The 14,845-nt window shown below is 36.6% G+C and overlaps 1 protein-coding gene and 1 pseudogene across 14 annotated transcripts in view; both read left to right on the plus strand.

Annotated features, from left to right (window-relative positions):
- The window catches only part of DOCK7 (dedicator of cytokinesis 7), a 227,342-nt gene that overhangs the window by 34,060 nt on the left and 178,437 nt on the right, over positions 1–14,845 (plus strand). For all 14 annotated transcript variants that reach the window (XR_013401315.1, XR_013401316.1, XM_015141107.3 and 11 more), the window contains exons 5-7: positions 2,681–2,810; positions 2,911–3,123; positions 3,457–3,542. Coding sequence is in view for 12 of the 14 variants with exons in the window: in XM_015141107.3 (XP_014996593.3) it covers positions 2,681–2,810; positions 2,911–3,123; positions 3,457–3,542 (429 nt within the window). In the remaining 2 variants the exon portion in view is untranslated. The remainder of the gene's footprint in view (positions 1–2,680; positions 2,811–2,910; positions 3,124–3,456; positions 3,543–14,845) is intronic.
- LOC106998985 (large ribosomal subunit protein uL13 pseudogene) lies at positions 10,089–10,842 on the plus strand (annotated as a pseudogene).

The following is a 14,845-nucleotide window of genomic DNA, read 5'->3' on the forward strand; positions in this document are numbered from 1 at the left end:
AGTTATGAGGTATCTCTGAAACAAAGAAGATAGGTATGATTGGAATGTAAGAGAAAACCATAGTACAGAATAATCTAAGGAGAAGATACATGCAAAAGCTTCAGTAGTGCTTTAAGCTCAGAACCAGTGAATGCAGGCAATGGAAAGGGAGACTTGCTAAATATTGGATATGTGGTCACTTTGAAACCTCTTCCACAATGTGTGCTCAGTGACAACAGAGATATCTGCCTTTTTTTTGGATCCGTAGTTGTGGAGGCTTAGGCTAATAGGATAGTACCCAGGGTGAGCATGTCTTGGAGGAAGAAGGAATGCTCATACCCAGAAGACTAGGTACTGGCAGACTTTGCTTGGTGGCGTGATCTGCCCTTTCCCCACAGCCACTGGATATGGGCTGGAATAAGCAGGTACAGTAGTTTAAGACAGATGTGGGGGATACAAATTAAAAAATTAAGATAGAACTTGAAATTGCCAAGAATTTGATGCAAACCAATACACTTGAAAGAGAATTATCCAACTACAAATAAAAGAACTAATAATTTAGGAAATAGTTAATAGAATACAGCTTAAGACCTATAAGTGTAAATAATACTCTTAAATACATGAGAATAATGTACATGAGAAATGTGAAAGGATATTTTAACCACATAAAAATCAATTAGTTATCTTTGGAAATTAAAATTTTGATTAGTGAAAAAATATTACAAACTCAGCAGATGGACATAATGGTGGTGTGGATGTGGCTGAAAAGTGAAGTAGCTATAAGATGAAGCCACAAAATTCTTCCACGATTCAGCACAGAATGATAAAGGGACACAAAAGTACTTCATTTATTTGCTTATTCAGTAAGTGTTTATTGAGAGTCTTACATGTACCAGGCACTATACTAAAGACTGATGATACAGCAGTGAACAAAACCAACTTTCTACCCTCATGGAGTTTATATTCTAGTGGGAAATGAGATTGTCGATAGACAATAAACCAACACAGGTAAATATAGACTAGATAAGATCTAGGTGAGTCAAGTGGAGAAAAAGGTAGGGTGAAGTAGATAGAGAGGGCCAAGAAGAGGAACAAATATTTTTATTTTATTATTTATTTTGGTTTCTATTTAGTTATTTACTTGGGACAAGGTCTCTCTCTGTTGCCTTGGCTAGAGTGCAGCGGGACAGTTGTACCTCATTGTTACCTTGAATTCCTGGCCTCAAGCCATCCTCTTACCTCAGCCTCCCTGAGTGTTGGGATTACAGGTGTGAGCCACCATGCTCGACCTTCTGTTTTATATAATTAATCAGAGGAAGCCTTACTGATAAGGTGATTTTGAGCAGAGACCTGAAGGAAGTGAGCCTTGTGAATATCTGGGGGAAGAATGTTATTAGGCAGAGGGAAGAGCAATACATGCAAAGGCTCCATATTGATCACGTGCTAGAAATGTTCAAGGAACAAAGAGTAAAGAGGACAGTGTGGCTGGAACCGTAAATGAGGGTGAGAATGCCAAGAAACAAGTCAGAAAAATAGTGATGTGTGTGGGGTTGAATGGGTAATTATTAGAGCCTTATCATAGCAACTGACTAGAGGATTGGATGATATAGAAGAGAGTATTGATCATGAATCATTCTTTGCTTTCTTGAATTTCATATTGTCAATTTTTTTAGGATAGAATTCAGTGGCATTCTGATTTATCAGATCAGCTTACGTATGCAGCTTTACAAATTAAGACACTTGAAACATTCCGTTAAATATTAAAATATCTGCTTCTAAGTAATAACTTTCATATTACTATATTGAGTGTCTTTAGTTCTTTCTCTTTTGCGATTATGCTGTGATGTTAATATCATGTAATTGCTATTTTAATAGCTTTAGCAACAAGACTGGATGTGAGTAATTCATATCAAATGTGGTTCTTTACTATCTCATGAATTGGGTAATAGCAAGAACTGTACCATCTTCTTGTAAACATTATTGTTTTGCTTCAACTAAAATATTCCTTCAGTTTGCTCTGTGAAGTGTTGAATCATGAACAATAATTGCGCTTTGATCAGCTCATATTTGATGTTCTTGGGTATTAGGTTGTTATTGGATTAAGAAAGAAGCTTGCATTAATTTAAGAGTTGTTTTTCGATACCTGTGTATATATTTAATGTTAAGTAATATATATGTACACCATGATGGTGTAGATTTTGCTGTTTTTCATGTTATAAGTCTGTAGCTTTAGGTTAAGATCTTTTATAGATAATGAGAGATAGCAAAAAATTTGTTGGCTACTTGAAATTTTAAGATTCAGTGCTTTATATGTATATAACCTTTTAAAATTTATATTATTTTTAATTCAATGTATATTTTCTATTTTCTCATTTTATTCTTTAACCCAAGTTACTAGCTTCCCAAGTTTTCTTTTTACTGACCAATTCTCTGAATTGAAAGTACAGCTTAATTTATATACACATGATTGGCATGGAAAGAAGGAAAATATGATTTGCTTTCTTAAACTCATACTCTACTGCTTAGCTGGGTTAAAGGAGCATTGAATGGAAATTTTCTTTAACCTCAATTGCTAGAATGGATTCGTATTACATAAAGAAATAATGCAGAAAACACTTGGCTTATTACATAATGATGCCCAAAAAGTGAGAACATTCCGAAGTTTGATAGTTGATCTTTATGTAACTTTTTTCTTTAATAGATACCATAAATTGGGAACAGGATTTAATCCCAACACATTAGATAAACAGAAAGAAAGGCAAAAAGGTTTGCCAAAACAAGTTTTTGAATCTGATGAAGCTCCAGATGGCAACAACTACCAGGATGATCAAGTAATACTTTTATTCTTAAATAACTTTAAGAAGTTATTTTAAAATAATTGTCAATTTATTTATTAATTAATATAATTATATTTAATGTTTTGCATGACAGGATGACCTTAAAAGACGTTCAATGTCAATAGATGATACCCCAAGGGGTAGCTGGGCCTGTAGTATCTTTGACTTGAAAAATTCACTTCCTGATGCTTTGCTTCCCAATTTACTTGATCGAACTCCAAATGAAGAAATAGACCGTCAGAATGATGACCAAAGGAAATCAAACCGTCACAAAGAACTTTTTGCTTTGCATCCATCACCAGATGAGGTATAGATGTTTGCATATAAAGAAGCAAATGATTATTAAAATCGATCTTTTGGGATTATGATTAATGTAGAGTATTTATTATAATAATGTAGGGGATAAAGCAACTGAAACATAGCTGTAATTTTTATAAATGAATACATTTTATACTAGTGAATTTCCTATTCTTAATGAGTAACTTATAATCAAATGACTTCTGTCTGTGGATAAATAGGTCTTTCTTTTCTATGTTCTATTGTGAAGACTAAAAGTATTAGATTAGTAAAGTAAGTTCTTAAAAAAAAGAGTTGGAATATGATAAGCGTATTCATTTTGGTGTTGCTTTTCAATTTGTAGGAAGAACCAATAGAACGGCTTAGTGTTCCTGATGTACCCAAAGAACATTTTGGTCAGAGACTTCTTGTAAAATGCTTATCACTTAAGTGAGTATTTATTTATTTTACTTACAGCTTTTATTTTCCAGGATAAAATTTTAGTACTGGTGTAACAAAATCTGAGTAGATTTTATAGTTGTATTTGTGTCCTTTTGAGAAGTATTGTTCTACATGTCATTTTAAATGCTATTCAGCATTCAAACGTATATATGAAGCTGAGCCTACTGTGCTAAGCCTAACCTATTTATGAAGCTAAGCCTACTGTGTAGCAAACGTAAAGTCAACTTTTAAATTCTGTATATCATTTTAAATGCTATTCAGCATTCAAACCTATGTATGAAGCTAATCCCTACTGTTCTAAGCCTAAGATATATATGAAGCTAAGCCTGCTGTGTAACAAATATAAAATCAATTTGATTTTCCAGTAGGCTTTGTTTTTTGAAGATTTTGATATATGTAGTTTTTCCTTCTTGAAAAAACTTAGATCTGGTTTCTGCTAACATCATTGAGGTGATATATTTACATTCTGCTTTACGAAGTGCTTTCTCTTATTTCATGCTGTCATGTTAATATTATAAGTTTAATTGTTCGTTCCAACTTAAGAAAAAAGTTTCGATTCATAGAGCTTTCTGAAACAAGCAACTCATAGGGACAGACCATGTCTATATATAATTCTGGCAATTTCTTTCCTTGAAAGTTAAGGCTTTGTATATTTAGATTTATTCAGAAACATGTTAGATAGATTAAGTGCATTGAATCTTGAATAGCAGGACACCTAACATCAGTTCTTACGTATAGTCTTGTTTTGTTTTTTAACAGCTTTATTGTGATCTAATTTATATATCATAAAATTAACCCTGTTGAAGTATACAGGTTAGTGGTATATATTCACAGAGTTGTACAGCTATCATTACTGTCTAACTTGAGAACATACTCATTATCCCAGGAAGAAACTCCATGCCTGTATTAGTCTGCCCAGGCTGCTATAGCAGAACCATAGACTGGGTAGCTGAAACAATAGAAGTTTATTTCTCACAGTTGTAGAGGCTAGAAATCAAAGATCAGGGTGCCAGTGGGTTGGTTTCTCATGAGGCATCTCTCCCTGGCTTGCAGATGGCTGCTGCTTGCTGCATTCTCACATGACCTTTCTTCTGTGTGTGCCCAGAAAGAGAGAGGTCGCTGGTATCTCTTCCTCTTCTTATAAGGATACCAGTTCCATGGGATTAGTGCTCCACTCTTAGGACCTCATTTAACCTTAATAAGCCCTTAAAGGGCTTATTTCCAATTACAGTCACATTGGGGGTTAGGGCTTTAACATACGAATTTTGGGGGATGATACTGTTCAGACCATAACAATACCTGTTAGTAGTCACTCCCCATTCTCTTTTTTCCTCAGCCCCTGACCATCACTAACTTTCTTTCTGTCTCTATGAGCTCACCCATTCTGAATATTTCATGTAAGTGGAATTATATGTGGCCATTTGTGTCTGGTTTCTTCATACAGCATAATGTTTTCTTTTTTTTTTTTTTTTTTTTTTGAGATGGAGTCTCACGCTGTTGCCCAGGCTGGAGTGCAGTGGCGCGATCTCGGCTCACTGCAAGCTCCGCCTCCCGGGTTCCCGCCATTCTCCTGCCTCAGCCTCCTGAGTAGCTGGGACTACAGGCGCCCGCCACTGCGCCCGGCTAATTTTTTGTATTTTTAGTAGAGACGGGGTTTCACTGTGGTCTCGATCTCCTGACCTTGTGATCCGCCCGCCTCGGCCTCCCAAAGTGCTGGGATTACAGGCTTGAGCCACCGCGCCCGGCCCAGCATAATGTTTTCAATGTTCATCTATGTTTTAGCATATATGAGTAGTTCTTTTTTTTTCTTGAGACAGAGTCTCACTCTGTTGCCCAGGCTGGAGTGTAGTAGTGCAACCTCTTCTTCCCGGGTTCAAGCGATTCTCCTGTCTCAGCCTCCCGAGTAGCTGGGATTACAGGCACCTGCCACCACACCTGGCTAATTTTTTGTATTTTTTGTAGAGATGAGGTTTCACCATGTTGGCCAGGACGGTCTCGGTCTCCTGACCTCGTGTTCTGCCTGCCTCAGCCTCCCAAAGTGCTGGGATTACAGGTGTGAGCCACTGTGCCCGTCCGAGTAGTTCATTTTTTTATATGACTGAACAATATTGCACTGTGTGGATACACCATGTTTTGTTTGATCCATTTATCAGTCAGTGAGCATTTGGGTTGTTTCTACTTTGAAAAGAAACATAGCTTTATTGAAGTATAATTCACATATTATGTGGTTCACTCAGTATATATTCAGTGTACAGTTCACCAGTGAGTTTACCCAGTTCACCAAGAATACAATCAGTGGATTTTAATATATTCTCAGATCTGTGCAACTATTATTACAATAAATTTTAGAGTACTTTCATCATCCTGAAAAGAAATTTCGTATTCGTTAGTAGTCACTCCCTGTTTTCCCCAACTCCTCCATCCTTAGGCAACCACTATCCTACTTTCTGTCTCTACACATTTGCTTATTCTGACTATCTCCTGTAAATGGAATCATGCAATATGTAGTCCCTTTTTTTTAAACTTAGTTTTTCATAGTGTTTTTAAGGTTCATGCTGTAACATGTGTCAGTACTATAATTTCTTTTTATTCCTGAGTGATATTCCATTGATGAATATGCCACATTCTGTTTATCTATTAATCAGTAATGATTGCTTCCACTTTTTGGCTGTTACAAATTAAGTTCATAATTTGTATATAGGTTTTTATGGGACATGTGTTCTCATTTCTCTTGAGTATATACCTAGGATAGGAATTATGGTTAGTATAGTAACTCCATGTTTAACTTTTGGAGGAGTTATCCAGACTGTTTTCCAAAGCAGCTGCACCATTTTACCACTAGCAAGTTAGGATGATTCTAATTTCTCCATGTTTCACCAACATTTGTTATTACCTGTGTTTTTTTTTTTTTTTTTTTAAATCATAACCATTCTAGTGGGTGTGAAGTGTTGTCTCATTGTAGCTTTACTTATGATTTTCTTGATTAATAAAAGTTACAAGTTTGTTATTTCTCTCTTAGAGAAATAAAATATAGAATTTTTTTTTTGTACAACTCTGTTTTCTTTAGCTTTTGTTTGTTTGGCTCTCATTAAGAATTCTAAAGTAATAATTATATACATCTGATTTGTCTATGATAAGAAAAGTCCAGGTTTAAAGTGAGGAAGAACTTGAGGTCACAAAAGTTCAGAAAGAGTCAGAAATGATAGCTTTAATTTAGCTCATTATAGAAACTGATATATTTTTGAAAATTGTTTCTCTTACATTTTGTTCCCTAAGAACAGCCTTTCTTTATCCTGGATGAGAAAATTATTTCTACTATTAAGAAGACTATTAGTCAGTAACATAGTGATTTATACATTCAGGGGAATATCTTCTAGGCATGGTCAAGTTGATATGAATTTAGCCAAGAAATGCTAAGAAATCATAATTTCCCAGGAGTAAGTGTTCTGTAGCTAATTTTACATTAGGGCTATTGCTCTTACTCGTTTTAATGGGCTACAAGGAAAAGAGCTTGGCATGCAAGCAGGATAGAAACACTCCTGCATAAATGCCTAACACCAGATTTCACGAGAGTAATACTAGAAATGGTAGTGATATTTGTTTGCTGCAACTTCAGCTTTGGCAGGGAAAAGTCAGACAGGAAACAGGAAAAAATAAAAAGAGAAAACTCTGAGAATTCCTAGTCATAAGCTTACCTACTATACGTGTGGCTCAAAAAATTCCAAGGCAAAAGTTTAAAGTGATTCTAGGTTTGCAGTGGCCCTAGGTACCTGGCAGAAGCATACATTAATTAATTGTTTTTAGAGGAATTCACTTTAAAAATTTAGGCCTCAAAATATTTCTACAGATAAAGTTTCAGCTCCAGTCATAAATCAACAAACATGGCAAAACAAACTGCAGACCTGAAAAGGACTACCAGTCAGATTTAGAATATAAGTACTTTTAATATATTTAAGTAAATAATTATTTTAAAATATTATAATGGAACAAGAAACTGTCAGAATTGACCAGGAAGATTTTGAAAAGATTCATGTGATCTTTTTCAAGATTTTATAATTGAAATTATAAATCCATTTAGGTGGGCTCAACATAGATTAGATAAAACTGAAGAGTGAATAAGTGAACTTGATCATAAAACAACAAACTTATACAAAATGTACACAAAGATGTAAATAGATGGAAAATAAAGTGATATCAACAAAAAGTCTAATTTGAATTCTAGAATGGAAATAACTTAGGGAAGAAGAAAACAGTTATTAAAGAGATAATGGCTGAGAATTGTTCAAAATTTATGAAACATAGTAGTAACTCTCAATTCTGGATGTCTAGTAGGATCTAGGAATAATAAATAAAAAGAAATTCATATCCAGACTAAACATAGTAAAAATGGAGAATACAAAACCAAGAAACTATATTAAAAGCGGCCAGAGAGAAAAAGAGATCCTATGCAAAGATATTACAATTAGCCGTCAGGCGCAGTGGCTCATGCCTGTAATCCCAGCACTTTGGGAGGTGGAGGCAGGCGGATCACGAGGTCAGGAGATCGAGGCCATCCTGGCTAACACAGTAAAACCCTGTCTCTACTAAAAATACAAAAATTTAGCCGGACGTGGTGGCGGGCGCCTGTAGTCCCAGCTGCCCAGGAGGCTGAGGCAGGAGAATGGTGTGAACCCAGGAGGCGGAGCTTGCAGTGAGCTGAGATCGCGCCACTGCACTCCAGCCTGGGCGACAGAGCGAGACTCCATATCAAAAAAAAAAAAAAAGAAAAAAGAAATTATAATTAGGCTAACAGCTGATTTATCACAGCAGCAATGGAAGCCAGAAGACATTGAGTGTTATCTTCAATGTTGTTAAGAGAAAATAACTGTTGACCACAAACTTCATACCCAGTAAAATTACCTTTCAACAAACACATTCTTGAAGCAGTTAGTTTTTGCTGCACTGTAAACTACCTTAAGATGTAATGTTTTAAAACAACAGATGTTCAGTATTTCTCATGATTCTCTGGGTTATCTGGGTAGTTCTTGTAGTTTGGGCCAATTTGGTTGGGATTGGATGATCTCTAAAGGAGTTGTGCATGTCTGGTAGTTGGCAGGCAGGTTGGTCTAGGAGTCTCTCGTTTATGTATTTGGCAGTTGGCTTAATGTCAACTGGGAAAGTAGCTATGCTTTTCCCATTGTTCAGTGGGCTGACCTGGGCTTGTTCATGTAGTGGTAGAAGGGTTTTCAGAAAAAGGAGAGTGGAAGCTGTAAGACCTCTTTGTGGCCTTGGATTAAAACTCTTACAGCATATCATTTATTGATCAAAACAAATCACAAGGCCAGCCTGAATGCAAGGTATGGAGAAATAGACTTTTCTTAATGGGAGGATATGCAAAGAATTTGTGTTCATTTTTTGAAATCTGCAAATGATGAGGTAAATAACTTTTTATACTGATAAAAATTGTTAGTGTTTTCTAACAACATTTTATCACCAAAAATGTAACTTCTAAAGGAAGTACTTCAGGAAGAAAGATTTTAGGTGAAAGAAAGAATGATGAACAAAGAAAGAAATGGAAAACAAAGATAAACCTGTTTTTGCTGTAATAGTCTAGTTTATGAGGTTAAAATAATTAAGATAGAACTAAAAATCAATAACAATGTATAAATTGGGGGTTGATTAGGGTTAAAACATTCTAAGATCTTATTGTTTGGGAGAATAATAAAGATATCGATTAATATTTTAAAACTTAACTATGTACTTTAAAAGTTCTTGAGTAACCGTTACAAAAATAGAAATGTAAATTATAGGCAAAGGAGAAAAACTGGTTTGAAAGTGGAGCTATAAGTCAATTCAAAAGAAAGAAGGCAGGAATGGAAAAACACTTAGAAAAAGGAGCATAGGCCGGACACAGTGGCTCATGCCTGTAATCCCAGCACTTTGGGAGACTGATGTGATGAAACCGCTCTCCACTAAAAATACAAAAAATTAGCCAGGTATGGTGGCATGAGTCTGTAATCCCAACTACTTGGGAGATTGAGGCAGGAGAATTGCTTGAACCCAGGAGGTGGAGGCTGCAGTGAGTGGAGATCATGCTATTGCACTCCAGCCTGGATGACAGAGCAAGACTCCATCTCAAAAAAAAAAAAAAAAAAAAAAGAAAAAGAAAAAGTAAACAATAAAAATAAACTGCTAGAAATGAATCCAAATATAAGTCTTAAGAATAAGTGTAAGTGGACCAAACTATCCACTTAAGAGACTGCATTAAAAAAAACCCAGTTACATGTCTTTTATTAAAAAACAGGCAATCCACATAAAACATAAGCACCCAGAAAGGTTGAAAGTAAAAATATTTATTAAAATTAATTAAAATTTATAAAAAAATTATATTAAGATATAATGGCAAATATTAACCAAATGAAAGCTGAGGGAACAATATTAACATCTTACAAAATTGACTTTAAGTCAAAATGGAGGGTCAACACATATTGATAAAATGTTCAAAACTGTACTGTAATTGTTTGTAAGTAAATGTGAAAACACACCCAGTTTAGCCTTTCCCAGGCAGCTGCCAAAGTTGGGGGGGGAAGGTCCTGGTGCTTGAGGCTGAGGCTATCTCCGGATTGCCCAGCGGCCATTGTGGCCAAGCAGGTACTGCTGGACTGGAAGGTGGTGATCATGTGTTGTGAGGGCATCCACATTTCTGGCAGTTTCTACAGAAACACGTTAAAGTACCTGGCCTTCCTCTGCAGGTAGATGAACACCAATTCCTTCTGAGGCCCATACCATTTCCAAGTCCCCAACTGCCTCTTTTGGTGGACCATGTGAAGCATGCTGCCCCACAAGACCAAGTGAGGCCAGGCTGCTTTGGACCACCTCAAGATGTTTGATGGGATCCCACTCCACTATGACAAAAAGTGAATGGTGGCTGCTCTCAATGTTGTGTGCCTGAAGCCTGTGAGAAAGGTTGCCTACCTGGGGCTCCTGGCTCATGATGTTGGCTGGAAGTACCAGGCAGTGACAGCCACCCTGGAGGAGAAGAGGAAGGAGAAGGCTAAGATCCTCTACTGGAGGAAAAGACAGCTTACAAGGCTACAGAAACAGGCTGAAAAAACATGGAGAACAAAATTGACAAATACATAGAGGTCCTCAAGACCCATGGACTCCTGGTCTGAGCCCAATAAAGACTGTTTATTCCTCATCCTTGGCCTGGCCTGCCCTTCTTTGATTGCTGCCCTGGGATGTGGGGGACCCAGGAGGGGCAGTCCAGGTGCCATAGGCAGCCTGGGACGTAGGAAGCTGGGGATAAGGAGCAGACCTTAGTCACTGCCTTTTTATAAGGTTACTTTAAGCCACTCTAAGAATTGTGCAGACATAATTTGTCTATGACCTACTTGTTCATGAAAGAATTTTAGAAGATCAATAGTAGGAACAACCAGCTACTTTGGTTTCAGTAGTAGTAGCAAAAGAGAGCTGGAACACTGTTTGGAGGGAGACTCTACCTTGTGAATAGGGCATCTGTTTTTACTTCCCACCTGGTCATATGCTATACTTTGTAGCTGTTAGAATGTGAAACAACACTTGGAGGACAGCATGAGTTTGCTGTTGTACAGAGGGTATTTATAGACACATAGACTAGGAACATGTGTGACCAAGGGGTTATAAGAGTTGCCCTTGCTCCTTCCCTGTATTTTGTGATCAGAATCAAATAAATTATTTTTAAAGGGAATAAATACACACACATACACACATGTAATTTTTTCTTTCTTCTTTTTTGAGACAGTCTTGCTCTGTTGCCCAGGCTGGAGTGCAGTGGCACAATCTTGGCTCACTGCAACCTCCACCTCCCAGGTTCAAGTGATTCTTCTGCCTCCACCTCCCTAGTAGCTGGGACTATAGGCACATGCCACCACACCTAGCTAATTTTTTGTATTTTTAGTAGAGACGGTGTTTCACCATGTTGGCCATGTTGGCCAGGATGGTCTCCATCTCGACCTCATGATCCACCCGCCTCGGCCTTCCAAAGTGCTGGGATTACAGGCTTGAGCCACCGCGCCTAGCCCACACACTTAATTTTTAAAAGACCTAACAAGTAAGTCACATCTTATTAGTAATGTCTTACAGTAGGCCTTTGGTGATTAAAAAAATTTTTTTTTCATTGTTGTAAGTATTCTCAGCATTTTAAATAAGTGAGTATGTAGAGTGGTACATTTATAGTGAATAAAAAAATACCTTTTTTGCAGCATAATAGCCATTGAGTATTGCTCAGCAAGTAGCATTTCTTGAAACATGCCTATGTTTGATAGTATAGAAATAATGTAGCATTCATTTTTTTGAAGTTACTCAAATTGTGTACTGAATCCGTGAGGAATATAAAAAAGAAAAAAAACTCTGCATATACATTTTTGGTACTCTCTGTAATGGAAGAACCTTTTGAAACTTAAAAAAAATCAAATAATGTATCTAATTTATAAATTCTTGTCGCATTTATAAATTCTTATCTACTTAAAGTGGAGCTCACTGGATTTGTATGGGTTTCTTCAGTTTATTTTCTCGGGTTCCGCCCTTTGTCCATCATAGTAATAATATGGATCTTTAAATGCTGTTTAAGAATATTATAAAGTTATTGGCCAGGCGAGGTGGCTCACACCTGTAATCCCAGCACCTTGGAAGGCTGAGACGGGTGGATCATCTGAGATGAGGAGTTTGAGATGAGCCTGGCCATCATGGTGATGAAACCCCATCTCTACTAAAAATACAAAAATTAGCCGGGTGTGGTGGCGCGCGCCTGTAATCCCAGCTACTCAGGAGGCTGAGGCAGGAGAATCGCTTGAACCCTGGAGGCAGAGGTTGCAGTGAGCCGAGATCGCACCACTGCACTCCAGCCTGGGTGACAAAGCCAGACTCTGTCTCAAAAAAAAAAAAGAAAAAAAAATTATAAAATTATTACACAGTAATTTTATGGCACTAAATTACACATTGGGGTACTAATTTTCTTTCTTTTAAAAATTTTTTTAAAGAATTAGAAATTGAATCTTGCTGTGTTTCCCAGGCTGGTCTTGAACTCCTGGCCTCAATCGATCCTCCTGCCTTGGCCTCTAATTTTCTGAATAAGTAAATTAACATTTCTCTTTGATCTGCTTTTGTTTATTTTTAGCTGAATCTACAATTTATATGAAAATACAAAGGGCCAAAAGAGGCAGGACAGTTTGAAGAACTTTATTAAAAAAAACCCAACCAGATGTCAAGACTAATATGAAACTATGTAATTAAGACAGTGTAGTATTGGTACATGATTAGACAACTAGAGCATTGGAATAGACAAAAGAGCTAGAAAAGTCTGTACTTGATATATTCCCACTTTATATACAGTAGTGCTCTACAAGCATGTAAATGTTTGGCCAAATGAATGCTGTTAATATTATGTAAAATTATTTTGTTAAATATTTATTACTTCAACTAAAAAAATAAGGAGCTTAAAAAAAGACCCACATGTTTATGCATTTTTGATTTGTAGTAACAGTGGACATTTTTTATAGTATGGAAAGGGTAATCCTTTCAATAAATTGGTAGGAGAGTTGGATATCTGTTTCTCCCTGCTGCTTTCCTTTCTTTGTGTCTGTCTGTCTGTCTTGTCTCTCTCTATATGTGTTTCTCATACATATGAAAATAGGAAACTTGACCACTGCCTCACATGATACACAAAATTTTTTTTACAGATTGATAGTAGACATAAAAGTGAAGGACAAAATGGTAAAGTTTCTAGAAGATAATGTAGGGATATCTTTATGATCTTATAGAAAGAAAAAGATTTCTTTGACATGACACAGAAAGCACTACCCCTAGAAGAAAACATTGACACATTTTACTTCATTAAAATGGACAACTTTTCATCAAAAGATGCAAGAGAAGATAAATCATAGAAAAGGAGAAGGTATTTCCAACACCTATACTTGGCAGTGTGCTCATTTCTAGAATGCATAAAGAATTACAAATTGATGAGGAAAGAGTCAATAAATAGAAAAATGGGCCAACAGAAGTTATCCGAGTGGTCAGTGAATATACGAAAAGATTGCCATGAAAAATCCAGTGGGATACCACTTATTTACTGGACGAAAAGATTCCCATGAAAAATCCAGTGGGACACCACTTATTTACTGGACGAAAAGATTCCCATGAAAAATCCAGTGGGATACCACTTATTTACTGGATTGGACAAAATAAATGGACTGATAGTGTCAAAAGGATGCAGAGTAGGTTTTGTAGAGGTTGACACATGTGGACAGGATCACCGAGATCTCTTTTCATTTGACTTGTATTTGGGTTTTACTAAGGGATGTATCAGCAGGAAGTTAGAGGGCAGAAGAGAGTGAGGTCTCCTTCCCTGCTGAGTCACTTAGATCTGTTGCCTCTTTCTTTCCAAGGCCAGTTTCTGTGACGGATCTTTGGTATAGTTATCCTTTCTAATTTTTGGTTATTACTTCCATGTTCTCTTTTAGGTCTGTGGTTGGTAATGACTCTTGCTTTTGATAGCCCCAGGGAATGGCACTCTCTGTAGTTGTTTTCTCAAGATCCTGTCCAAATCTTTGTAAATGGCCCTTTATTAAACTCTCACCCTAATGTAAATATGTTGTGTATTTTCTACAAGGTCCTCAATTCTCTTTTAATACAAAAATATGCAGTGTGGAGCAGGGTTATTACAATGTCAGCACTATTGACATTTTTGTCTAGATGGTTGTTTGTTGTCAGGGACTTTCCTGTACAGTGTAGGATGTTCAGTTCCATCTCCAACTTCTAACTGCTAAGTGACAGTAATACTCCTGTAGTTTCGATAACCAAAAATGTACGTAGGTATTGCCAAATGTTCCCTTAGGGGCAAAAGTGTCCTTCGTTGAGAACCTCTACTCTAGAGTTTTAGTTAACCTCATGTTATATATTATTTCATTCAACAAATATTTACTAGATGTTTACTGTATGTAAGTCATTGTTCTTAGAAATGAATTAGACATCTCAATTAAGTATACTATTTTGCCATATTCATACAATGGGAATTACTATGCAAGCATTAAAAATGATGGTAAGAATGATATATGTAATGTGAAAATTTGTCCATAAAATGTTAAGTTAAAAAAGCAGACTACAAAGTGTTATGTATACTGTGACACTCTTTGTTTAAAAAAATTTGTTTGAGGCCGGGCGCGGTGGCTCAAGCCTGTAATCCCAGCACTTTGGGAGGCCGAGACGGGCGGATCACGAGGTCAGGAGATCGAGACCATCCTGGCTAACACGGTGAAACCCCGTCTCTACTAAAA

The sequence above is a fragment of the Macaca mulatta genome, chromosome 1 (assembly GCF_049350105.2).
Source record: "Macaca mulatta isolate MMU2019108-1 chromosome 1, T2T-MMU8v2.0, whole genome shotgun sequence".
In the NCBI taxonomy this organism is placed as follows: domain Eukaryota; kingdom Metazoa; phylum Chordata; class Mammalia; order Primates; family Cercopithecidae; genus Macaca; species Macaca mulatta.